This window comes from Gobio gobio (genome assembly GCF_949357685.1).
Source record: "Gobio gobio genome assembly, chromosome: 17".
Lineage (NCBI taxonomy): Eukaryota > Metazoa > Chordata > Actinopteri > Cypriniformes > Gobionidae > Gobio > Gobio gobio.
In genome coordinates this window covers 15,313,597-15,338,762 of record NC_137110.1, presented here as the reverse complement: position 1 = coordinate 15,338,762, position 25,166 = coordinate 15,313,597, and the positions used below count along the sequence as shown (strand labels likewise).

The 25,166-nt window shown below is 38.5% G+C and overlaps 1 protein-coding gene across 1 annotated transcript; it reads left to right on the top strand.

Annotated features, from left to right (window-relative positions):
• The first annotated feature begins 847 nt into the window (after positions 1 to 847).
• Positions 848 to 25,138, top strand: b4galnt1b (beta-1,4-N-acetyl-galactosaminyl transferase 1b). Its single transcript, XM_079839939.1, has 12 exons — positions 848 to 1,051; positions 5,236 to 5,364; positions 5,621 to 5,843; positions 8,865 to 9,041; positions 12,797 to 12,903; positions 13,264 to 13,301; positions 13,389 to 13,569; positions 15,618 to 15,716; positions 16,365 to 16,552; positions 17,430 to 17,570; positions 19,939 to 20,176; positions 22,005 to 25,138. Exons 3-12 carry the CDS (start codon positions 5,629 to 5,631, stop codon positions 22,217 to 22,219), a joined length of 1,599 nt encoding a protein of 532 aa, XP_079696065.1. The 5' UTR covers positions 848 to 1,051; positions 5,236 to 5,364; positions 5,621 to 5,628; the 3' UTR covers positions 22,220 to 25,138.
• The last annotated feature ends 28 nt before the right edge of the window (positions 25,139 to 25,166 follow it).

The following is a 25,166-nucleotide window of genomic DNA, read 5'->3' as shown; positions in this document are numbered from 1 at the left end:
AGAGAAAGTAGGGAGGAGGTCAAAAGAGGTTTCTTTAAGTGAGCAATATCATTATTTTAAACAGATTACGTGTGAATTATAGATGAAAGCGCAGATTTCATGTGAACATTTTGACATGGATCCCAGTTGGACTGGTCATCCATCCAGCCAGGGGTTTTCCCTGCCTTCAGCTGAAGACAGAGGCTCATCACCGCAACCCTACACTCTAAAAAAAAAAAAGGTTCTATATTGCACCAAAAATGGTTCTTGGCTCGTAATCATAGGGGAACCTTTTTTAGTGCTATATATAGCACCAATTTTGGTGCTTCAGTGGTTCTTCAGCGGTTCTTTCTTCAGCGGTTCTTCAGAGGTTCTTCACCGGTTCTTTGACTAAGGTGCTGTATAGCACCTCTGAAGAACCGCTGAAGAACCACTGAAGCACCAAAATTGGTGCTATATAGCACTAAAAAAGGTTCCCCTATGATTACGAGCCTTTTTTTTTAGAGTGTATTTTGCACAAGCAACTGATTGTATCACACTGTAAAGCCATTTTAAAAGTAGCCAAGACCTTAAATTATGTTGCTTTATTGTTTGCAATTAACTCTTTTTGACCAATGGATCATTTTTGGTTTATTCTACCATCAGTGACAACTGTGACCATGGTATAAATCTTTGTATAATTTTTTTTATTGAGCTCGTTTAGCTGGGAAAATATATTTACCAGCAATCGTATACAGTCACACAGTAAGCAATGAATGGTCCTGCATAATCTCAAAAAGCATTTAAGAGCTAAAAACGCTTCTTTGTGGGTGGGTGCGGCAGGCGTGCTCGCACGGTATGAAGCCACATCATTCTCCCCTCCTCATTTGAGCGCGTTTCGCCGCGCTGCAGCCCTCCATCGCTATTCATAGAGGGGGTAGCCCGACGACTCTCCGCTCTCCTCCATTCTGTCTCAGAGGTGGATGCCATGCCACCGGATTTTCTTCATTTATCAGCTGTTTGCGTTAACATGACAAGTGTGCCGGGGGTATTTTAAGGGTAGGAGATCCCTTTCTTGGTCGCGACATTACAGGTAAGATTTATCTGAACGCGTTTGCTCGCTCATCCGCCCTGATGTGATTAGCACTGATATCATTATCTTAGTCGTTTACGACACATTTGTTTGTTTCTGCTGCACTATTGAGTAAATACAATTAATTAAGCACTTTAATTATTGTTCGCACTCATTTCCTGGCGTTTAAACAATAATAATAAAACGATATCGGATTCCATGATACATTGCTAATAGAATGATGGCTCTGCATTGCCTGATGGAATATTCTGTGGATGATGTGACATTTGGAGACAACAGGCCAAGGGGCTTTCGGTTCCTCTCTGTATTTCTGTACAGACGGCAGAATGGACAGTGGAAATGATGAGTCTGCCAGTTATCATGAACCTTAATGGCTATTGACTATTTGCCAAGGCTTTGAAATGATCTAAAGCCAACGGTGCATGCTGTCAGCTGTGCGGCCTATGTGAGATAGGCTAGCCTATAGTTTACAGTAGGTTGGGAATCACCGAGCATTGGCCTGCTGTATAGACCACATCAACATGAGTAGGAGGTAAGTCGCATGAATACACTCTTCGGGGCTGCGCAGGGTTTTATCTCCATAGATGGAGTGCTGTTTAGATGCAAGTGAATGGTCATTTTACTGCGTTAGTTGCGCAACGCAATGTTCCCCTCTCTCTCTCCTTTCTTTCTCTTTTTCTTTTTGAAATAATGAATGTATGTTTTTGATTTGGGACTCAGTGTCCAAGGATAGATGATATTGAAACTGCTAACTCTGTGGCCAATTTCATCTGCATAAATGTTAAGTCACTGATTCTAAGCCCAATTTTAGGCTTTTCTGTGTAAAGTTGTTTAAAGTTAAAGTTTAAAGTTGTTCTATGACTCTCTTTGTTCATCATTTATCAAGAAAGATGCTATAAATGCTTTTAAAATATGTTTTTATTATAAGAGTTACCTCCTGATTTCCAGAAGATGACTTTAAGTTTCATGTTATTTACTACGATTTCTATTTATTCATTTATTGTATGTTTAATTTCTATTGCTTTAGATGTTTTGTGAATTACTTTTCTTAGTAGACTCTCAGTTTGATAATGTACTTTATTGCCTTGCTCTACCTCGAGTTTCTTATCCTGTCTTAAGTATAATTTTGTGATTTCCCCTGTGATCTTTGTTCAATAATAAAAAACAAATTCTCGGAACCCTATGGTGGCCAAGAAAGCTCAACGCGCTGCAATTGCAGAAACACGCAAATAGAAAAAACATCAAACACAGTTAAAAAAACCTCTTCATCAGTTTGACAACAGGTTCTACAAATACTACAATGCAACTGAATATAGAAACACACTGCAAATACTCGCAACGTAAACGAATGGAACGCACTGCAAATACTCACAATGCGACTGTATACAGAAACGTGATGCCACTGAAGAAAACACATGCTACTAGAAAAATATCAGCAAATTAAGAAAACCTCTTCATCAGTTTGACAATGGGTGTGTTGCAAATACTCACAATGCAACCAAATACAGAAATGTGCTGCAAATACTCACAATGCAACCAAATACAGAAACGCAATGCAACTGAAGAAAATGCATGCAAATAGAAAAAACACCAGCACATTAAGAAAACCTCTTCATCAGTTTGACAACAGGTGCTACAAATACTCACAATGCAGCTGAATACAGAGACACACTGCAAATACTCACAACGCAACTGAATACAGAAACACACTGCAAATACTCACAATGCAACCGAATACAGAAACGCACTGCAAATACTCACAATGCACCCGAAAACAGAAACGCACTGCAAATACTCACAATGCACCCGAAAACAGAAACGCACTGCAAATACTCACAATGCACCCGAAAACAGAAACGCACTGCAAATACTCACAATGCACCCGAAAACAGAAACACACTGCAAATACTCACAATGCACCCGAAAACAGAAACGCACAGCAAATACTCACAATGCACCAGAAAACAAAAATGCACTGGAAATACTCACAATGCAAACGAATACCGAAACGCACTGGAAATACTCACAGTGCAACCAAATTCAGTTGGTTTTCTTAATTTAATAGAAACAAGGCAATGCTCATCACTCTGTCCATTAAGTATTATTCTTTATAATTTGTTCAAACATTTTTGTCAGCATTTCAACTTCATGCAGCAAATGTATCTGTGTCAACGCTTGTCATCAGTGGCTTAATTCATGCAGTATTGTAAGGGGCATTATTGAAATACATTATTTGAAAGATGTTTTTGTTTTAATGATAAAAGAAATTGAAATAATCTCTCTTGTTTTGGTAGAATGTCTCAGAATGTTACATTCTTCTTATACTTTACATTCTTATTATCAGTAAATCATGTTCAGGGTATAAGGAAGGAAGAAGACAGGGTCGGCTTGGCTGGGACTCGTGCGTTTATTTCAAAACTCAAAACAAAACATAAAATAAAACAGGCACACTCTGTGCTCTCTGCATCAGACAATAACTTTCTGTTTTACAGTTCACTTTTCCCAGATCCAGCTCTTTCTCAGCCACACACAAGCCCCCAGACCGATTAATGAAACAAGACAGATGTTAGTCATTTGTACTTGATCCACTTACTTGCCACTTGTCTCCTGCCTCTCTCTCCAGTTGCAGACTCTGCTGAACCACACCCCCCTCGCCACACATGTCCTGTAGTATTAGATGGTATTAGAGCAATAGTACCGGCCCAGATTTGGCCCACATCTGGTACCATGTTGCTGTCTTGGACACAAATCATCTAATTTCATTTAAGCTCAGCTCACTTGGAGACTGAGCATTACCATTACTGGAACTGTTGGATTAGATTACCACTGCAAATTTTATAATAGGAGCTTCTAGGCTTCAGAAAACAGAGAAAGGAGAACCCCAGATAGACTTTGTTACATTGTCTTACTAGGCTTGCAAGCTTCTACTACTGACAGTGTATCAATATCATTTAGAATAACTGTCAAATTAGAGATCAAATTAAAGTAAATTTAATTATATTAGAATACATTTTAAAATGCTCATAAATAGATTAAATGATTACAATGAAGTAAACTATTTATTAGGGATGCTCCCACCAAGATTTTTGCAGCCCATATGACTTCCTATTTCCTGTCATCATGATTGGCCGATATTGGCCAATATCTGCTGAGCCCCGCCTCAGACACAGAGAGCAGATGATAGAGGCAATGAAATCAGGTTCAATGTATTAAATCCTTTTGTCAAAGTTCAGCCAAATTTTTTTCTTGTACATGACAGGTGACTGCGGTGCTAAAGTTTGATGTCATCATGTGCTTTACGTCATCAAATTGAGATCGGTTTGTGAGATCGGCCAAATTTAGTGACTACTGAGTCATAAAATGTGATTATCGGCCGATCGATCAGAGCATCCCTACTATTTATATTTATAATTCTTTTTTCTCTTTTAAATGTTTCTCTCTAAAAAAAAATCCTTCTGCTTGTATACATTAGGAAAGTCTTTCAGTTGCCTGATGTTGGTAATGGTCACATTGACATGGAGGTAAACAAATAAAGTATTTAAGTGTTTTATTTTCATTTTATTTTGACATTTTTATGTCAAACTTTTTTTGTCATTTATATTTTAATGAATTATTAGCTTTTCCCCTGCAGTTCTAATGTAATGTAAGTCGTAATGTAATGTGTATGGCATTACATGATATTGATAACAAAGAATAAAGTATATATTCTTTCTCTTTGTTTTTTATATCAATATGGTACACAGTAATCCCATTTAAATGTAATAAACAAGTTCGGTCAAAAAGTAGTCAGAATACATTACATAAAATGTGTAATGTAATAGGTTATGTTAATAACAACATATTGCAATTTGAAAGTAATCTACCCAGCACTGTTGGTTAGACTATTTTAGTTGTCTTTAGATGTAGCAGGGTGACCACTGAGTTTCCACAAAAACAATAAGTTACAATGCTTCAATGTAACCAAATGATTATGCTTGATATTAACTGAATCTTGTTTTATAACTATCTTTAAAAATGTTGACTATTGTGTCAAATACTTTCATTTCCCTGTGATAAAGCCTGACATTTGGACCTGTGCTTTTTGAAGACTGTGAATATTGTGAATGAGTAGATTTGATGATTTTATGTACAGTAATAGATGTATGCACTGCAACTGACATGACTAAGGGCTTTTTCTTCCCCAGCAGATGGAGAGAGCCCTCCATCAACCTCATCAACTACTGTCAATCACATCAAGATTGAGCCAATCCGTACCATGGACCTTTAGGAGCAGTAATGGCAACTTGCAGTACCTCTCGCTCTGATTGGATAGAGTGAGTATATTATGAAGTGTTACAAGGAATTACTGAAGTGTTTTCCCCCATTGTTATTAAGTGAAGGGAAATCAAATGGAAGCTAATTAGACAATTGAATTGAAGTCAATGCTTCATTATTTGAATTAAGAGAATACTGATTTAGATACTAAAGGAGTATGAAGTTTCACATAAGGAAGCCCTACCATTTCTATATAATTTAATTGAATTACACTGAATAAAGTTTCAACACTATGTGTTTCTGTTTGCGTTGTAGCTTGTAGCATGCGTTCCCTACGTAAGACTGTGCTGTTAGCTCTGGTAGCATCAGTGGTTCTGGTTTTGGCTGTGCTACATTCCTGGCCCACACGGGTCTACAGTACTGTGGATGTCCGGTACAGACCAGGTCCTGGAGCTGATCGGCTACTGGAGGAGAGACTTCCTGAACCGGATCCCAGTGCTAGTACCATCCCTTACCGTGTGAGGGAGAGTGTGGCCAGGTTAGTTAATCTTCACAAACATTCGTTCAAGTAAGTAAGACTTAAGAATGGTCGTAAAACCTTTTGCTTTGACACCTTTTTCCACTTCTAATTTTCTGATATACACCATTCAAAAATTTGGGGTTGGTAAGATTTTTTTATGCTTTTTTTCTCATGCTCACCAAGGCTGCATTGATTTGATCAAAAATACAGTAAAACTAGCCTGACAAGCCAGACCCGCATTAAGATGTTGGGTCTGGGAACTCACCATTGGCAGGGCTCAATCCGAGGGGCGGGATAAACAGTTGTCTTTCAAATTCCCTCTGCACGCAATAGGATAGCGCTACAACCAACCAGAGCAAGGAAGAAGGTGAAGCAGAGCTAGTTGATTGATTAAACTTTCGCCGTATCCGGTCGGCAAAACTCTGAACACATCTTCCTTCTTAAGAATGAAAGTATCTTACTATTTTTATGGAAACTTTGATAATTTTTTTCAGGATGTTTTGATAAATAGAAAGTTCAAAAGAACAGCATTTATTTCAAACTGAATTTTTTTGTAACACCATAAATGGTTTTTACTGTCATTTTTGATCAATTTAATGTGTCGTTGCTGAATAAAAGGTTTTGAAAAGTTGACAACAAAACCGCTGACCACAGACTTTTATACGCTAAAAATTTAAGTTGTTCTGAAATCTACAATTTATCTTATCTTTAAACTACAGTTCAAATAATTTACATGAATTTATTTGAACCCAGAAGTGAAATATTGTCCTGTAAATGTAAAGTGCGAGTGTAAGGATTTGAGCAAGTTTGACAAGGGCCAGAGCATCTCCAAAACCGCAGCTCTTGTGGGGTGTTCCCGGTCTACAGTGGTCAGTATTTATCAAAATACTGTCTATTTGTCTAAAGAAAGGAACAGTGGTGAACCGGTGACAGAGTTATGGGTGGCCCAGACTCATTGATTCATGTGGGGAGCAAAGGCTGGCCCGTGTGGTCCGATCAAACAGACAAGAAGTTAATACTGGTTAATGCCTCGATTTTTTTCCTCAATTCTACAAACCATACCTCATCATGACAACGTAAAAGAAAATTGTTTGAATTCTTTGCAAATGGCATACCTCGGGTCTTTAGCGACCTGAGACGTCATTCACTACCCTCCTCCTCATTCATTTTTAAAGTTAGACATCAGCCTTCTTAGTATTCCTCAATCAATCCATTTTAAACAATATAACAAGTATATATAATGAATATATTTAATATATTTGAATGCCTGTTTTTCCACTCGTTTTTTTTTTGTTTCAAAATTTTATAGGGTCGCTAACGACCAAAGGTGTGTAAGATTGTACTTTTTTTTTTCTGCACAATAATAAATGAATCTATAATGACGAAATAAGTGCAATTCAGCTTTATTCCACGAGGTGGCAATGTCTGATACACAATGATGAAGTGACGTTTCACTCATAGTTACCTCAGACAGAAAACAAAACAATAATAAGAATAATCTGCAAAACTTGAAATGGCTCAGCGATTTACTGCAGAGCAAGTACTGAAAACATTCAAATATTAGTGTCACTTGATGGTGGATCTGGTGAAGGAAGACGTTATTTTGAAGACGTTGAAAATGTACGTGTTTTGAGAATATGCGTGAGGTCGCGAATATGTGCCAGATGCTGAAAGTACTGGGAAATGAGCTCTGACGAGGATAGTGATGATGGTATAAAACATCTGCTCAAACTGAACCCTTCCAAGCTCCAAAAGGTAACGAAATATGTTTTATTTTATTCTTCTGTAATTGTTACTCTAATATCAGGAGTTTTATACATTATCGCGACAGGTAGAGATCTATCCATGTTAGATATAGATCTGGGTCGCTAAAGACCTGAATATGTAAGAATGTTTGACAAAACAGTCATACATTTAAGGTTTAAAAATAAAAAATAAAAAAAATCACATGTAGGCTACATAAGTATTCACAGCCTTTGCTCGATACTCTGTTGAAACACCTTTGGCACCAATTACAGCCTCAAGTCTTTTTGAGTATGATACTACAAGCTTGGCACACCTATTTCTGGGCTGTTTCTCCCATTCTTCTTTGCAGGACCTCTCAAGCTCCATCAGGTTAGATGGGGAGCGTCAGTACACAGCCATTTTCAGATCTCTCCAGAGATGTTCAATCGGGTTCAAGTCTGGGCTGTGGCTAGGCCACTCAAGGACAGAGTTTTCCCGTAGCCGCTCCTTCGTTATCTTGGCTATTTGCTTAGGGTCGTTGTCCTGTTGAAAGAAACTTTGCCCCAGTCTGAGGTCCAGAGCGCTCTGCAGCTGGTTTTCATCAAGGATGTCTCTGTACATTGCTGCATTCATCTTTTCCTCGATCCTGACTAGTCTCCCAGTTCCTGCCACTGAAAAACATCCCCACAGCATGATGCTGCCACCACCATACTTCACTAGGGATGGTATTGGCCAGGTGATGAGCGGCGCCTGGTTTCCTCCAGACATGACGCTTGCCATTCAGGCCAAAAAGTTTCAGCAGACCAGAGAATTTTTTTTCGTCAAGGTCTAGGAGTCCTTCAGGTGCCTTTTTCGAAAACTCCAGGCAGCCTTTTACTTAGGAGTGGCTTCCGTCTGGCCACCCTACCATACAGGCCTGATTTACCACAGGTGGACTCCAATCAAGTTGTAGAAACATCTCAAGGATGATCAGTGGACACAGGAATGCGTCTGAGCTCAATTTTGAGTGTCATGGCAAAGGCTGTGAATAGGCTTATGTATATGTGATTTTTTTATTATTAATACATTTGCAAAGATTTCAAACAAACGTCTTTCTCAGGGTATTGTTTGTAGAATTGAGGGAAAAAGTAATGAATTTAATCAATTTTGGAATAAGGCTGTAACATAACAAAATGTAGAAAAAGGTCTGAGGTCTGCATTGTCTACTGTCACTTCAGGAGGATGCAAACATTTGCCAATAGACCAATGAGCAATAGCAGAGCCTTCTCTGAATGACAGAATGATCATGTGATATCTCTTCTCCTCTTCCATAAGGCTTTTGGCTCGCAACGGGTGTGTTTGTGAAGGAGAGAGCCGAGGGATCAACCTGCCCTTTGCTCAGCTATTGTTCCCTAGAGTGTCTGCACATCCCCTGCACACTGCCTTCCAGGCCTCCCAGCTCCATGAGATGAAGAAACGGCGAGCCAAAGAGTATCAAAGCTTCCAAATGAGGTGCATTTAATCATTTTGTCAGTGCCAACGTTTGGTTTATAAATCCATATATTATCAAATAAAATGTCTGAATTTGGGACATTTTTAAGGCAAGTTTAAGGAGTTTTTTATAAATAAAGCTATAGATTTCTATATACATGTGTGTATTTTAGCATAATTGATAGATATACTGTTATAGTTTTTGTTAATATTTTAAATTAGATTTTATTTGTTATATTTTCTGGTTTTATCTTTAGTAATTATGTCATTATTTAGTAATTTTTTTGTAGTTTTTTAATACTGTAACAAAGGGTGCTTCAGAAAAGATGGTGAATAGGATCCAAGAGCAACATAGAAGTTTATTAACAAAATACCAAAAGTAAATGCAGGCAGAAACAGAGTAAATCCAGACACGGGCCTAGGCAGGCAAGAAAACAGAACTGAAAACAACGCACATGATACAAACACAAGGAACAACACCAGACACAGGAAACACACAGGGTAACAAGAGGCAAACAAGAAGCAGCAGATTTGAGTAATCAATCACTTGGCAACAAACAAGGGTAACTGTAAAGCTGCTTTAAAACAATCTGTATTGTGTAGTGCTATAAAAATAAAGGTGACATGACTATATAAACAAAGTAAAACAGAAACTAAACACCAAGGGTGTAGCCCAGCCCCCGGAAAGCGTACCACCCATAGGCACGGCCATTGCTAACCAAGCCATCACCTGTTGTTAGCATCCTATTGACTCCCATTCATTTTGGCCTCACTTTGACAGTGAATATCTTTACATCTGAGGTGTTTAAAGACTCCATTCGTCCATTGTTTATTTCTAATCAAACACGACAATGTATAAAAGGCTCCATTACCTTGTATCTTACACTATCGCCCCGTTGAAGCTGTTTTTGTAAAATATAGGCTAACGATTGCGTCATAACCACGCGACTGTGTCGCGCTGTTGAGAAAATTACCGCATAGACCCGAGGAGAAGCTCGTAGGCAATCTTTTACTGTCTATGAGGCAATCGGGGGGACGTGGAGGCATAAACGCAGATAGAGATGTTGCAGATCCTGCTTCATTCATCAAAAGTTGCTCCTGCTCACCAGGGCCGGATTAACAATTTCCTGTGCCCTGGGCAACAAGACTCAATGGCCCCCCCTGCCCCTGCCCCAAAGCAACAATCGCAAAGTCGCTATCACCAAGAGCATATAGCCTATACTTCTATTCTAACAAATCAGGCTTAGCCTGAGATAGCCTCAGCATAAAGTGCATTCAAGAGACAAAACAATTTCAATTCCTTTTGTCTTTTTCATTTTCTTTTAGCGCTCTCACTTAAATTTCAGACAGTGTCGCCTGATTGGGTCGACGATTTCCAGCCCGAAAGCTCACCAAAACAAACCCAATTCAAGAAAAAAACGCCCAAAATTTGAACTGCCAAAATAATGTGATATAATTTCATTGCCATGTCAATCAAGGTTGGTTAGCACCATTGTATCTCCTTAAAACAAAATGATGACAAATAAAATCAAAATAAATAAATTTCCCAGGAAAATGAATCAAAACAGGGCAAATATATTCAAATACAGTCATGCATGACTAAAATGTCCAAGTGGAAACTGTCAAAATCGCGAAATTAACTTTAACCCACGGAAAAACACATGCATCATTTTCAAATGTCAAAAGTAAGAATAAACTAATTTAAGTACAAAAAGTGCCCAATATAATCGGAATAAACAATGTAATTAGCAGACATTACACACACACCACAGTCAAATGTGTCATTCACTGATACTGTACGATAATCCTACAACAACAAAAAAGAACTACAAGAATGCGTTTACCTTTGTGTTGTGCTTTAACTTCAGACAGAACTACAGTAGCGTTATGTCTTTCGTGAAGTACATATTTATAGAACATAACGCAGAACTTAAAGGATTAGTTCACTTTTAAATAAACTTTTGCTGATAATTTACTCACCCCCATGTCATCCAAGATGTCCATGTCTTTCTTTCTGCAGTCGAAAAGAAATGAAGGTTTTGGATGAAAACAGTCCAGGGTTTTTCTCCATATAATGCACTTCAATGGGCTCCAAACGGTTCAAGGTCCAAATGACAGTTTCAGTGCAGCTTCAAACAACACCAGACGATGAATAAGGGTCTTATCTAGCCAAACCATCAGTTTCTGTGAGAAACCCAGCAGTATTTATGCTATCATTTTACCTCTTATCAGACAAACACGATCGTCTCTGAGCTCAGCCATAACTTCCGCCAAGTGAGGTCAAATACGAGCGTGGTCATAGATGTATACGTAGATGCCTCATTATCGACTGCACGGATCAGTAGAATGAGGCATCTACTATCGATATATCTATGACCACGATCTAATTTGACCTCACTCTCCGGAAGTTATGGCGGAGCTCAGAGATGATCACGTTCGTCTGATAAGAGGTAAAATAATAGCATAAATACTGCTCGGTTTCTCACAGAAACTGATGGTTTGTCTAGATAAGACCCTTATTCATCGTCTGGTGTCGCTTAAAGCCCTTTGAAGCTGCACTGAAACTGTCATTTGGACCTTGAACCGTTTGGAGCCCATTGAAGTGCATTATATGGAGAAAAACCCTGGACTGTTTTCATCCAAAACCTTAATTTCTTTTCGACTGCAGAAAGAGAGACATGGACATCTTGGATGACATGGGGGTGAGTAAATTATCAGCAAAAGTTTATTTAAAAGTGAACTAATCCTTTAACACAGTCCAAATTGATTAATCGTTGAGTCAAACCTCTTTCAGCAGCTGTTGGGGCGAGTACAGGGCAGTCTGGACAGTTTAAAAGGTGCAGATGTCCTGATCAGGCCAGTGTGCTCATGATGGTCAGGAGTCATATATTCGATTTTATGATTTTATGGAGTACATGCACACTTGAGTTTGTTATTAACCAATTTGACTATAAAATTTAGTTGTTTGAAAACCGCCAAACTGACCCCAAACCAGCCCAAATTTTGTCCACCCCTTTGTTTTTTACCGCACAAGCCACAGACACTGTTTTTGAAATGATTTAATATAATATTTTAATCGAACAGGGTTGCAAAAATCTGCATATTATTTGCAAAGTGAGGACTGCGTGATCTAACATAACATTTGACGGTGCCCAGGGCCCCTTAGAAGTCCATTGCCCTTGGGCAAGTGACCAGTTGCCCTAATGGTTAATCCGGCCCTGCTGCTCACCCTCTCTGTCTCTGCAAGATTCGGTGATTCAGATTTTACGTTGCACAACTACTAGAAGACTTGCCACTGTCGGACAGGCTGATCACGTCACATCTACGTCGTCAAGCTCAGTCTGCGGCTGCGCAGTACGCTCAGCCATCAGGAAGTAAGTGCTCCTATCCTGACTTCAATTCTCCCCGTTGAAGTCTATGGCGTCGCTCTGTCCATTTCTTTTACTGTCTATGCTAAACACAGGACGTTAACAGAAATTAGAGAAATACATTTCAAAATAAAAGTCCAAATAACAAAAACAAGAAACACAAAACTAGGGAACATTTAACAAATATGTCCTAAGTATTAGTTTTTAGTTTTAGTTTATTTAGTATTAGTTATTTTATACTTCAGCTGTAAGCAAAAATTTGAAATTTTGCCTTGGCAACTAGCTGAAATAAAAAATTTTTTTTTCATATTTTATTTGATTTCTGTTAATGTTTTTTTTTTTTTTTTTTCAAGTATTTGTTGAATGGTTTTAATTTTGTTAATGATAATAGCTCTTGTGTGTGTATAGGTCGCAGACCCCTGCTGATCTGCTGATTGTAGCTGAAGCTAACAACCCCCTGCAATACCCAACACAGGGTGTGGAGGTTCGGCCACTTAAAACTATCCTTATACCAGGTATTACTCTTTTTGTGCCTAGTTAAATGAATATTGCAATATGACAGAAGAGATGCGATGAGACTTTTGCAAGGCATTATATTAATACATTTTTAATCCAATGTAATGAACACCAACGTTTAAAGGGATAATTCACCCAAGAATGAAATTATGCAATCTGAATTAGAAAATGGCTTGATATTTTGCTGACGTTTGGTGAAGTATGTTATATGTTTGTGCAGAATAATAACATGACGCACACGATTTTACGATCTGAAAAGAGAATATTATTAGATTACTGAATTAACTGTAATAGTTGGAAGTTTAATGCATTTTCATTTTGTTTGGAGAGTAACAATACATGGCTTTAATGTGTTTCAGGTTTGGCCTTAAAAGAGCTACCCAGAGATTTCTATACTGTAAGTGATATGAATAATTTGTGTCTTTTTCCTGTGCCCATGTGTTGCGGATGCTTCCTAAACACTGTTTTTTGTCCTTCTCTGTAGCTGAACTTTTCAGCATCTCTGGGCACGTTTAATGTGGCAGCAGAGGTGGAGGGGGTAAAGGTCAGGGGTGATGGCGAGATGCACATGACCCTGAGCAGTGGCCTTTTGTCCAGTCTGAATCGACAGCTCCAGTTTATCACATATACTAACACGCTGTTCCACCCCAGCACAGCTGACACAGGTATGCAGCTTCTGGGTAGTTCCCATTCAGTCGGTCACTCTCGACGCCACGTCGGAGTACCGACGAATAGGAATCTCGCTCGCGAGAGCCAATCTACTTCGAGTGTAACTAAAACGAGCCAATGCACATTGGCATGCAATGATTGCACCAGGTGCTCATGCCACGCAGCGCGGGTATAAATGAGGCACAGGTGATTGCATTAGTCAACCTTTTGCTTCGGAGCCGAGTGTTTCATGGTGTCAACAAGCCTGTTTACACTCACCGAGAACTTCGCAGTCCTGACTGAGAAGGCCCTGCCTTCGGAAGGGATCTCTTCAGCCAGGTGTTGGTGTGACGGCGCAGCAGCGGTCGCGTGGGTTTCCATCTCTCTTGTCGTCTCGTCAGAGCGATCGCAGGGCGTTCTCTTTGAGCAAACGGTGCGCTAGGTGGAGAGCGCTAAAAAGCCGTTTTTACGGCTGGTTTAGAACGCCCTGTGTGAGAGTGACTATTCCCCTGGGTGCGTTGCCGCGACTCCTCCCCCTGCGTGCTTCAGCACCACGGAGAGTGTCCTTCTGAAAAAGCAACACAGATAGAGCTTGCATCTTTTTAAAGATGACATTCTATCTGTGTGTTTCTGGGTGTAGAAACTTCAGCACCACGGAGAGTGTCCTTCTGAAAGAGCAACACAGATAGAGCTTGCATCTTTTTAAAGATGACATTCTATCTGGGTGTTTCTGGGTGTCACCGAGGGATGGTCATCAGCGCTGTATCTCGTGTTTGGGTGTTCAGCACGCTGAGGCAGCGCTGGTGGATGACTCATGTTCTCACTGTGGGAACATGACCATCTCGGAGTTGCGGTCTAGACTCCATCTCGCAAGGGGTGGAGTCCCCGTGCCTCTGCCTCGATCTAACCCTCCACAGAGGGTTACTTCAGGCAGTAGCACGGGTGACCTGAGGATTACGTTGAGTGCGCTTCCCCCAGGGAACCAACCCCTGGGGAACCCTCATCCCTCCCGCACTCCGCAGCCAGTAGAGCTGCCGTCGGAACTGGGTGGGCCGTCCTCGAGATGTGCACCATCCGTTTCCTTCGGGGCTCCCCCTGATGATCAGATGTCCATCGCTACGGTGCTTATATTCTCCAGAAGCAAACTCTGTGAGTCCTCCACCGCCCTCTGTGCCGGACGTGGCGGAACGTCTGGCATCAGGCCCCTTGCTGCTGAATCCTTGAGAACCGGTATTGGGCTTGGGCCATATGAGTGACCCTGCGGGGATCCCATATTTTCTTCCACGGTCTCCCGTGTCTTTCCCTTGGGAGAGCCTTCCCTGCAGTGGGACTGTGCCCCCGTCTCCTTGCGGGCTACGGCTCAGCATTTTACTCCACATAACTCCTTTGGGGTACGATGTGGGCTCCGCAGCGTCCCTTACTGGGCACGCTTTCCCAGTGTTATCCAATATTCACTGAGCGGGTCATGCAGAACAGCAGTGATGGACTTCCCGGTGTGAGCCCCGTCTCATCAGGTAAGAGAGCTCAGGTAGCTCACACAGGGCACTGGACGGGGCCAGAGGCCATGGCGCTTTGGTAGGGATTCCTATTCGTCGGTACTCCGACTTGGCGTCGAGAGTGACCGACTGAATGGTAACGTCTCGGTTACATATGTAATTCTCGTTCCCTGGAGGGAACGGAGACGCCACGTCCCGTCGACATGTCCTCTGCACCCTGCTGGGGTGCCAGTCTACACACTCGGCTCCTCAGCAAAAGGCTGACTAATGCAATCACCTGTGCCTCATTTATACCCGCGCTGCATGGCATGAGCACCTGGTGCAATCATTGCATGCCAATGTGCATTGGCTCGTTTTAGTTACACTCGAAGTAGATTGGCTCTCGCAAGCGAGATTCCTATTCGTCGGTACTCCGACGTGGCGTCTCCGTTCCCTCCTTCAGGGAACGAGGGTTACATATGTAACCGAGACGTTCCTGTAACAAACAAAAAAGCATCCCAAATGTACATGTAAACTCAGGACTGGATAATCTTTATTTCATATGTAGTTTTTCTGTGCTTATGATTCAGTGCAGTTAGACACAGAAGGACATCAGGCTCTTTTCACCATCAAGATTCGTCATGGAGTAACACCCAAACTCTACAACACCGGCTCTGATGCAGATAAAGGTGAATACATCAGTGCTGTTATTGTTAATTAAAACTAAAACCTGTGCAGATATACTTTGAGATGCAAAATCAGACCGCTTTAGGTTTGCTTAAATATTTTGCACGACCTTTTACAAGATGCATTAATCTGAAGATTTATTCTATAATGGAGTCCTTAGAGACTTTAAATTACATTAAATTAAACTTCAAATTATGATTAGTCATAAAAAGATCCAACTTGGTTAATCACTTACACTACCACTTAAAAACAGTCAGTAAATTAATAATTTATATTCAGCAAGGATGCATTAAATTAATCAAAAGTGACAGTAAACACTTTTACAAAGAACAACTTTTTTTAAATAAAGGCTGCTTTTCTGAATTTTCTATTCATCAAAGATAGAGAAATTAATCTGCACAACTGCTTTCAACATTGATAATAATAAGAAATGTTTCCATTCCACCAAATCAGCATATTAGAATGATTTATGAAGGATCATGTGACTGAAGACTGGCTGTCACAGGAATAAATTACTTTTTAAAATATATTAAAAACCGTTATTAGAGGTTTCATTAGATGTTACACTTGATTCGCTTGTTTCATTCTGTGATTTTAGTGTTATTGGTAAAGTAACTAAATCTCTCACATTTACCTTTCCCTGTTCAAAGAGTACAACATCAGCGCTCTTGTGACCATAGCAACCAAAACCTTCCTGCGCTATGACAAGCTCCAGGATTTAATTGACAGCATACGACGGTACTATCCAACTGTGACAATAGTGATAGCAGACGACAGCGAACACCCGCAAACTGTGTCAGGCCCAAATATTGAACATTACATCATGCCCTTTGGAAAGGTAGGTCACTTCCTTTTTATACCAGTTTATATCACTCTAAATAACACTGGGTTATTTAACAAAAAAAAATGCTGGGTTGAGACTGTTGGGTGAGGAAGCTGGGTTGATTTGACCCAATTTGGGTTGATAATCATTCGTAATCAGTAACCCATTGGTGCTGGGTTGGGAATGTGGATCATGTGTGCCGATACCACTTCGCCTTTCTGTGATTTTGTCACTCATGACTGTAATATGTGTGGAAAATAGAAGAAAACTATTTGAAGCAGATAGAAGACAGAACTTTGAAACTGCCTGCTGAAAGGAGCATGTTCTTTTAAAACTGGAGGGTTTTGTCAGAGGGTTTTTTCTCACATCCAAATCACTCAAGTGGTGAACGGAAAAAGAACAAGCCGGAATGGCGCCAAGGAGAAGTGATTTCAACAGAAAGAAAAATCCTGTAGATTAACTTTAATAAATAGTTTATTACCGACTTCTAGTGTTTATTATAGGTTTTCAGTCTTTGTTTCTTGGCTGTACTTAGCCTGATATTTTTTGTCTGTATTGCTACTACTGTGTTTATTGGCAGGAGAAAACAATGTTCTTAAATGTATGTTATTCAATATTAAACTTTTAAAAAGCAAATGTATCTGTATAAGCTGTATAACTTGCTATTCTTTTCTGCATCTTTTCTCACTGACAAACAAAAACACTATTTATGCAGAATTTTGGGTGTTCTTGCTAATCAATAATAGTTCCCCTTTTGATTGCTGGGTTCATCCATTTTTGACCCAGCACTGGGTTGCCAAAATGACCCACATTTTTTAGAGTTTAATTTTGACCCATTCCTGTCTGTTTGCATGCAATATGATGGGATCTGATATGTATGTCTATGTCTCAGGGCTGGTTTGCTGGTCGTAATCTGGCCGTGTCACAAGTCACAACCAAGTATGTGCTGTGGGTGGATGATGACTTTATCTTCACTGCCAACACAAAGCTAGAGAAGCTGGTGGATGTGCTGGAGAAAACCACACTTGACCTGGTGAGAAAATGTTCAAATATAGATTGTATGTAACATGATATATGCTGTATATAAGAAAGGGTTTATATATCTTAAGGGTCTTATATATACAACGATCAGGCATAACAATATTCCTAATATTGTGATGGTCCCCCATTTGCTGCCAAAACAGCCCTGACCCCTCGACACGTAGACTCCACTTGACCCCTGAAGGTGTGCTGTGTGCACATTGCTCCGTGGTCCAGTTCTGATGCTCACGTGTCGACTGTTGGCACTTTTGGCGGTGGACAAGGGTCAGCATGGGCACCCTGACTGGTCTGCAGTCCCATATGCAACAAACTGTGATGCACTGTGTATTCTGACACCTTTCTATCAGAACGGGCATTAACTTCTTGAGCAAGTTGAGCTACAGTTGCTCATCTGTTTGATCGGACCACACAGGCCAGCCTTCGCTCCCCACGTGGATCAATAAGATCAAATCCTTACGATTGCACGCATCAACTTTGAGGACAAAATGTTCACCCTGCTGCCAAATATATCCCACCCACTAACCACCCATTAGGTGCCATGATGAAGAGATAATCAGTGTTAATCACGTGAAGTATATATTTATATAGGGCTGTCAAAAAGATAAAGAGAAAATCACTCACTGCTCTTGACTGAACTTTTGTAGCTTTAATAAAGATGAATCTATATTTAATTTATAATTTATGCAGTGAAGACTGTGAAGTGTTTGATACATTTCTGTATATTTCCTACCTGTTAGATCACATATTTAAAATATACTGTCTTTATGTTTCTACATTAATTTGGAGATTAAATGTGAAATTATTACAATGTAAAAATATATTAAAAACTTTAGCGTTAGTTGCGATTAATCGTTATTAATTAGGCTTCAGAAAATTTTTTGATTAATTAGTAAAACAAATGTATCGATTGACAGCACTGTGTATATATATCTCAAATAAAGGGGGACAAAAAAATACTATACACACTTATAACCTAGTCTTAAATAGGGAAGAGCCATTGCAGAGACATTGTATGGTTTAGGTGGCTCAGGTGCACATCAATGGCTTAAAAACCCCTTGAGGACTTTTTCCATTGCACAGGAAGCAAAGAGTTTCTTAAGGTCCCTCTTGTGGTGAGGAACTTACACCTTTGGAACTGGCAGAGTCCCTAGTTAAACCTTTAATCAAGAAGGCACCATCCCACCTCACAATATCCACAGCAACAGCCTCAGTCTCTGCTAATTAAAATGATCAAGTGGTAGTGGAGTTATACATCGTGTTGTTCTTTTCTTTAACTGTTTTTAGAGAAACAAACTCGCTGTGCCATAGTAAAAAATAGAAATGAGGAGTATCTTTTTTTTTATTTAGCTTCATATACAGTGGCACAAAAACAGAATTGGACACTTACGTGACACTCAAAGTATATGAATCTCATTGCATTATAGAACAAAATATCAATCATCAAAATTCTAGCACAAACATCTTTTCAGCATAAATAAATAAATGCATTATAGTTCCATATCACTTCGCCAAATGATTTCAGTTATTTCAAAGGTCCTTATAGACTACAACAGAAAAACAACCAACACCCACAAAGACATTGACCAAGCAAATAAATATAACAAACAATAGGATAAAAATGTATAAGGAACATAATTGACCCAAAATGCACACCTTAGGCTTCACGTTGTGGCCATGTTATTACCTTGGGTGAGCATTAGAGGGAGTTTCTGAGGGAGTTTTTATTTTAAATGTGTTGGTAAGGCCAACAGCAGTAGGAGTGGACACACTTCTTATCACTGTTGTGTTTTCATCTCACAGAGCTGGTGCTGATGGCTGTACTAAAAGTATTGCTTAGTGGAATTTCTCTCTGAGAATGGGGTTTTGAGAAAAAAAACCTTTTTTCATACAGTTCATTCAACTGAGTTACACACTGAGCTAAACTGACTTCCTACTCTCCGAGTCTGGCAGTGATTGCTCGAATTCAAACAGAGGAGACAATTGTTCATATGTATGTAAAGTTCAAAATGGTTCAAATAGTTCCAAAGGGAAGCTATTTTTGGAACAAAACATGTTTGTTTGAATTTTGTGAAAGTTTGAGTACTCTGATGCCTATAAAGGTAGATTTATGAATGGAATAGATTTGTATAGAGTCAATATAAAGTCATCTATGTGACCTTTCCAGTGAACGAGTCTTCTGTGCGCACAACCGCACAGCTGGAGACATGCCCTGGAGAAGGAGACATTTTTTATAAAGAGATTTTTTTATTTTTTAAAAAATTTTTTTTAATGAAAAGAGATACCTTGTACTAAAGAGTGTCCTCTGCTTCGATTTATCTTCTCTGCATTGTTCTTAGTGTTTGGCTGCTGTGTGTGTTTAGGTTGGAGGAGCAGTGCGTGAAGTTACAGGCTACACTGCCACCTACAGGCAGACAATCTCAATTGAGGCTGGAGAGGAAGACGGGGACTGTCTGCACATGCGACGAGGCTTCCATCATATCATCCAGGGGTTTCCTCACTGCGTGGTCACTGATGGAGTCATCAATTTCTTTCTTGCCAGGACAGATAAAGTGCAGCAGGTTGGCTTTGACCCGCGGCTAGCCCGTGTTGCTCATCTGGGTGAGTTTTCAATGGAGTGCAAACACACGAATAGGTGATTCTAGGATGGTGGTGCATTTACAGCAGTATTTAGCAAAAATCTAACTCATAAATTAGCAGATCTATCTAGCAGATACTGATGAGCTAAAAAAAAAATTATGATATTGCCAATAGTACAATTCTACTATTTTAAGAAGTGAAATACTAAGAATCATAATCAATGGTTTTAAATGCTATACATGTGAATCATAATGTACAGTATGAAAATATAATTTCATTTTGAGATCTGCAGAAGATAACATTTTTATGTTATCAAATTATTAGTGTATTATGTATTTACACAAGTTTAGGTCATAAGATTTTTTTTAAAGAAATTACATAATATAATACTATAATTCACCAAGTACGCATTAAATTGTGACAGTAAAGGCATTTATAAATAATTGATAAGCAGTTATATAACTGCATGAATAAAAAGGGTGGCTTTAACGCAATACCTGACAAATATTGAGACATTTTGAACTTTGCTTAATACATGTATTTATTCACACTTATTTAACTCAAAACCAGATTCCTGATTTATTTCTTGATCTAGCAAAAACTGACTATCATAGTAAGACTAAAGGGTGTTGTATTTGTGGTTTTCTCATTAATATCTCATGGCTTATGTCACTTGTCACTTGTTTACCCAAACTCTGCAAAATGGTCCAGATGCCTATCCACAGAAATGTATAAAATTTGATTTCTTCTTGTTTATCAAGATGAAATTATCAAACTTTATTTGGAAAAAAAAAGAGCACAGCCATAACTTAATGGGATATTAATAATAATAATAATAATAATAATTAGGGCTGTCAAAAGATTAATCACGATTAATCACATCCAAAATAAAAGTTTGTGTTTACATAATATATGTGTGTGTACTCTGTTAATTATTATTTATATATAAATACACACACATTCATGTATATATTTAAGAAATATTTGCATGTATATACTGTATATACATTTATATAATCTATAATATATATACATATAAATGTTTTATATAAAAAAATAATATTTTTTTTCTTAAATATATACATGCTTGTGTGTGTATTTATATATAAATAATAATTAACAGAGTACACACACATATATTATGTAAACACAAACTTTTATTTTGGATGCGATTAATCGCGATTAATCTTTTGACAGCCCTAATAATAATAATAATAATAATAATAATTGTAAAAAGAGATTCCGGTATAAGTTACCTCTGTAACTTTATAATGTAAACCATTTATTCATGTCTTACAGACATTAATAACCTGTAAAAGGGAACCTTGATGTAAAGTGAACCATTTAAAAAAAAAATCTAAAATTTTGCTACATCAGGAAATAAGTCAGGAATCTGGTTTTGAGTTAAATAAGTGTGAATAAACACATTTATTAAGCATTTATAACATGCGAGTTAAAGATGGCTCACTATTTGGCAGGTATTGCATTCAAGTTGCCCTTTTTATTTATGCAGTTATAACTGCTTATCAATGATTTATAATGCATTCTTGTAAAATGTGTTACCAAAGTAATATTTTACAATATTACCGTTTTTACAGTATTTTTGATCAAATAAATGAAGTCTTTCAAAAACATTAAAAACAACTTTTGAATCGTAGTGTGTGTGTGTGTGTGTTTGTGTATAATCCCTCATTTTACTTCAAACATATATGACTTTTTGCAATATTAAAGAGACAGCATTTGTCATCATCATTGTAGACTGAAGAAATTACAGTCACAGAGACACAAAGAAACACCATGGTTCACAGAGACTAAACAAATTTTCTCATTTCCATATTTTGTTTTACAGAGTTTTTTATTGATGGGCTCGGCTCCCTGCATGTTGGGTCGTGTGATGATGTCATTGTGAACCACGCCACTAAGATCAAGCTTCCGTGGGGCCAGTCGGAAAGCGACAAAACTTACGCAAAGTTCCGTTACCCCCCTGCTTCATCTGATGCGACACACACCAAAAATGGCCTCTTGTACTTCAAAAACCGCTTTCAGTGTCTAACACACAACTGAACCCACTCTGACAATGCCTTCTTCCCTTCTCTCATCCTCCCTCAAACGAACACTCTCTCCTGAGTAGCTAAAGGGGCCCGTGAAGACACTGGAGGTGTGCTGTGTATACTGTATATGGACCCATGTGAATAAGGGAAAGTGTCCTAATGTGATCGAACATGACTGGCGGATGAGATGTGCAGTGATGGCTGTTAACCTTTTTTTGATACCTGAAGATGTCGTATTTTTGTGTCTCCTTACTTTAGCTTTATTTTTGTTCAGAAGAATTCTTTAGATACAGATCAAACCATTCCGTAAATGATGCACAGCCATCAGCCAATCATGTTTCAATATCACATTTAAAGGGATAGTGAGCCCAAAAATGAAAATCCTGTCATCATTTATCAAGTCCCAAATGGGAGTAAGTAAACTATGACAGAATATTTATTTTTGAAAGAACTGGAAACTGAAGAACGAAGAGAAAACTGTGGAGGGAAACATTTCGAACCATGACTTTTAGAATTTTTCAATCCAGTTAAAGGGAGACACTTTCTTTGGGACATTCGCATGGAATGTCACATCATCTCCCTGTCTGGCATTAATCGTGTGTGTACCTGTGTGTCTGTCTGTGTTTTACTGAGGGTCATCTCTCTGTACGTTTGCACTAAAACAAATGGACTTCAATTGGAGAGACCAGACCCTCAGCGTCACTGAAAGAAGGAACAGACTCAACATCCTTAGCAAGCTAAAACCACAGACAATCCAACATATCACTCTCATGATCTCTCTCTCCCTCTCACATACACACTCCGAAAGATTTCTAAGCGAGAGATAGATGGGTGATTCATTGTATATCAGTAAAACCCGAATTTGATATTTTTCTGTTCTAAAGAGTGACTGTGCCAAAGGCTGAATCACTGTCTTGGTATAGCTTATTTATTTTTTGTACGTATTTATTTACTTGATTCTTGGGGTCTTTTTTAGATTTCGTGCCATTGTACTGAAGCATGCAGCCTGGTTTAAATGTCAGCCACATGTGAAGCAGCAATGTGAAGTCCAATGCCATTTTTTTATACATTTAGTTAGCAATCACCCATCATGAGCATATAGCCCAAAGGCACTTACTGTAATGGCATTTTTATTGTGTTTGAGCTGGATTTCATGCAAAGCCAGTTTACCGGGGGAAAATGTCCAGTCAGATTCTTTTGCTATGCAGAATGGCTGAGACAACTAACCTTACTAAAACCAAAAAAGCAATATTAATAGACTCTTCAGAGTAAATAGCACAGATGTGCTAATACTGAAGAAGTCCCTATAAAAGATACATTTTTAGGTGATATCTACAGTAGTCAAATTTGGACACGTTTCATTCTTTATTTTTATTATTTTCCGCATTTTGTAATAACTTGAGTGATTGAGCCCCAAAAAATGAATCAAAAATAAATTTTATATTTTAGCTTCTCTAAGTAGCCAAATTCGGCCCAATAATTTAATTTAAATTTACGTTTTGTAAAGACTTAGGCACTATGTATATATTTCTCAACAACAACAAAAAAAAAAGTTTTAAGATCATGAAAACAGTTTCTCCAAACTTGGACTAGTACTGTATATTTGATAAGGAGTAGTACTGTATGCAGCCACCTTCTGTAGAGTAAAAGCATGTAAGAATCTGGTGTATTCGCTGTCTAATTCAATGTACACCATAATTTTAGTTATGTTTGTTTATTTTTATGTGTGTGTGAGAGAGAGATAAGCCTTTTTAAACTACATTGAGTGGGCTTTACATTGTCGCTCATGAAACGCATGAGGCCCTAGTGACTGTTTGCTGCATTATCCATTGAACCACAAATTCTTCAAATAACATTCAACATTATGGCCTTGTCAAAGATTATACATTTCTCTGTGAGTGAGTGTGTGTTGTGTGAGTGATGGTTCGCTTCCTTTTCTGTTACATCCTGTCTAAAAATGGTACCATACAGGAGTAAATAAGTGCATGGCTGTCCAAAAAGCCTTAAAGAGGTGAAGGAAATGAAAAAGCTCAGAGGTTCAATACGTAATGGAGTTTAATAAATACAATACAACATGCAAATGTGTAAAATGAAATTGAAAACTCTTGTGCACTTGTTTTATATTTTGAATGCTATGTGATACCCCCTCAAAACACAGAAAAGGGTATAAAATTCGGTAAAGCTATAATTTAGTGTTTATGTTACATAGTTACTAAATAATGCATAATTACCCTAACCCTACAGTACATGCAGTTAATTAATTTTACTCGGTGCTTAAATGTGTAATTACACTGTAAGTGGGACCTACAATTATTTAAAATTGTAGTTTATCACTCTCTACCAGTCATTGAGCTTATTTCAGTCCTGAAAAAGACAAGTGAAGGATGCAGTCCTGCAATACTGAGTATAGAGCTGCTATGATGCCGTTTGGAGAATGCTTCCATTTATCTGCCCTGTATATTCAGGTGTAAGCATGAGCATAAGATCAAAAAGGGAGCATGCAAAAGAATTGGTTTACGGTTAGTTTTAGATGAGCTTAATGGGATGGGAGCTTGAACAGAAGTAAGAAGCTGAATATCTCTGGCTGAGTACGAAATTATGAGATTGACTTTTTCATTACTATTTAAATTCCTTGCTTCCTCACGTCACTGCAATGATTCTGTCTCCTCATCTCTGGGTTTCTCACTGTGTCTGCATGACTTTTAATTTCTGTTGGTGTTTTGTATCTCTAATACAAATCTAACAAATTATCTCTCTCCCCCCACCACAAAAAGTGTGGCTGCCAATGTATCTTTTTTTATTTTTAAGAACTATGTGGTATGCTAAAGTCCCTTAAAAACAAAAGAAAAATATTAGTTTTTTCCTCTCTCTTTTTGTGAATGTAAGAAAAAGCATTTGTTGTTGAATGAAATGAGATAAAGGCTTTGGTGATAACATTTGTCATGTCTTCTGTCTTCCTG

What these genes read in the sequence shown, in the direction of transcription:
- b4galnt1b (XM_079839939.1), top strand. Translation starts at nt 5,629, where the DNA reads ATGCGTTCCCTACGTAAGACTGTGCTGTTAGCTCTGGTAGCATCAGTG. An exon ending in TATCAAAGCTTCCAAATGAG is followed by an intron (nt 9,042 to 12,796) that starts GTGCATTTAATC and finishes GTGTGTGTATAG; the next exon opens with GTCGCAGACCCCTGCTGATC. An exon ending in CGGCTCTGATGCAGATAAAG is followed by an intron (nt 15,717 to 16,364) that starts GTGAATACATCA and finishes CCCTGTTCAAAG; the next exon opens with AGTACAACATCAGCGCTCTT.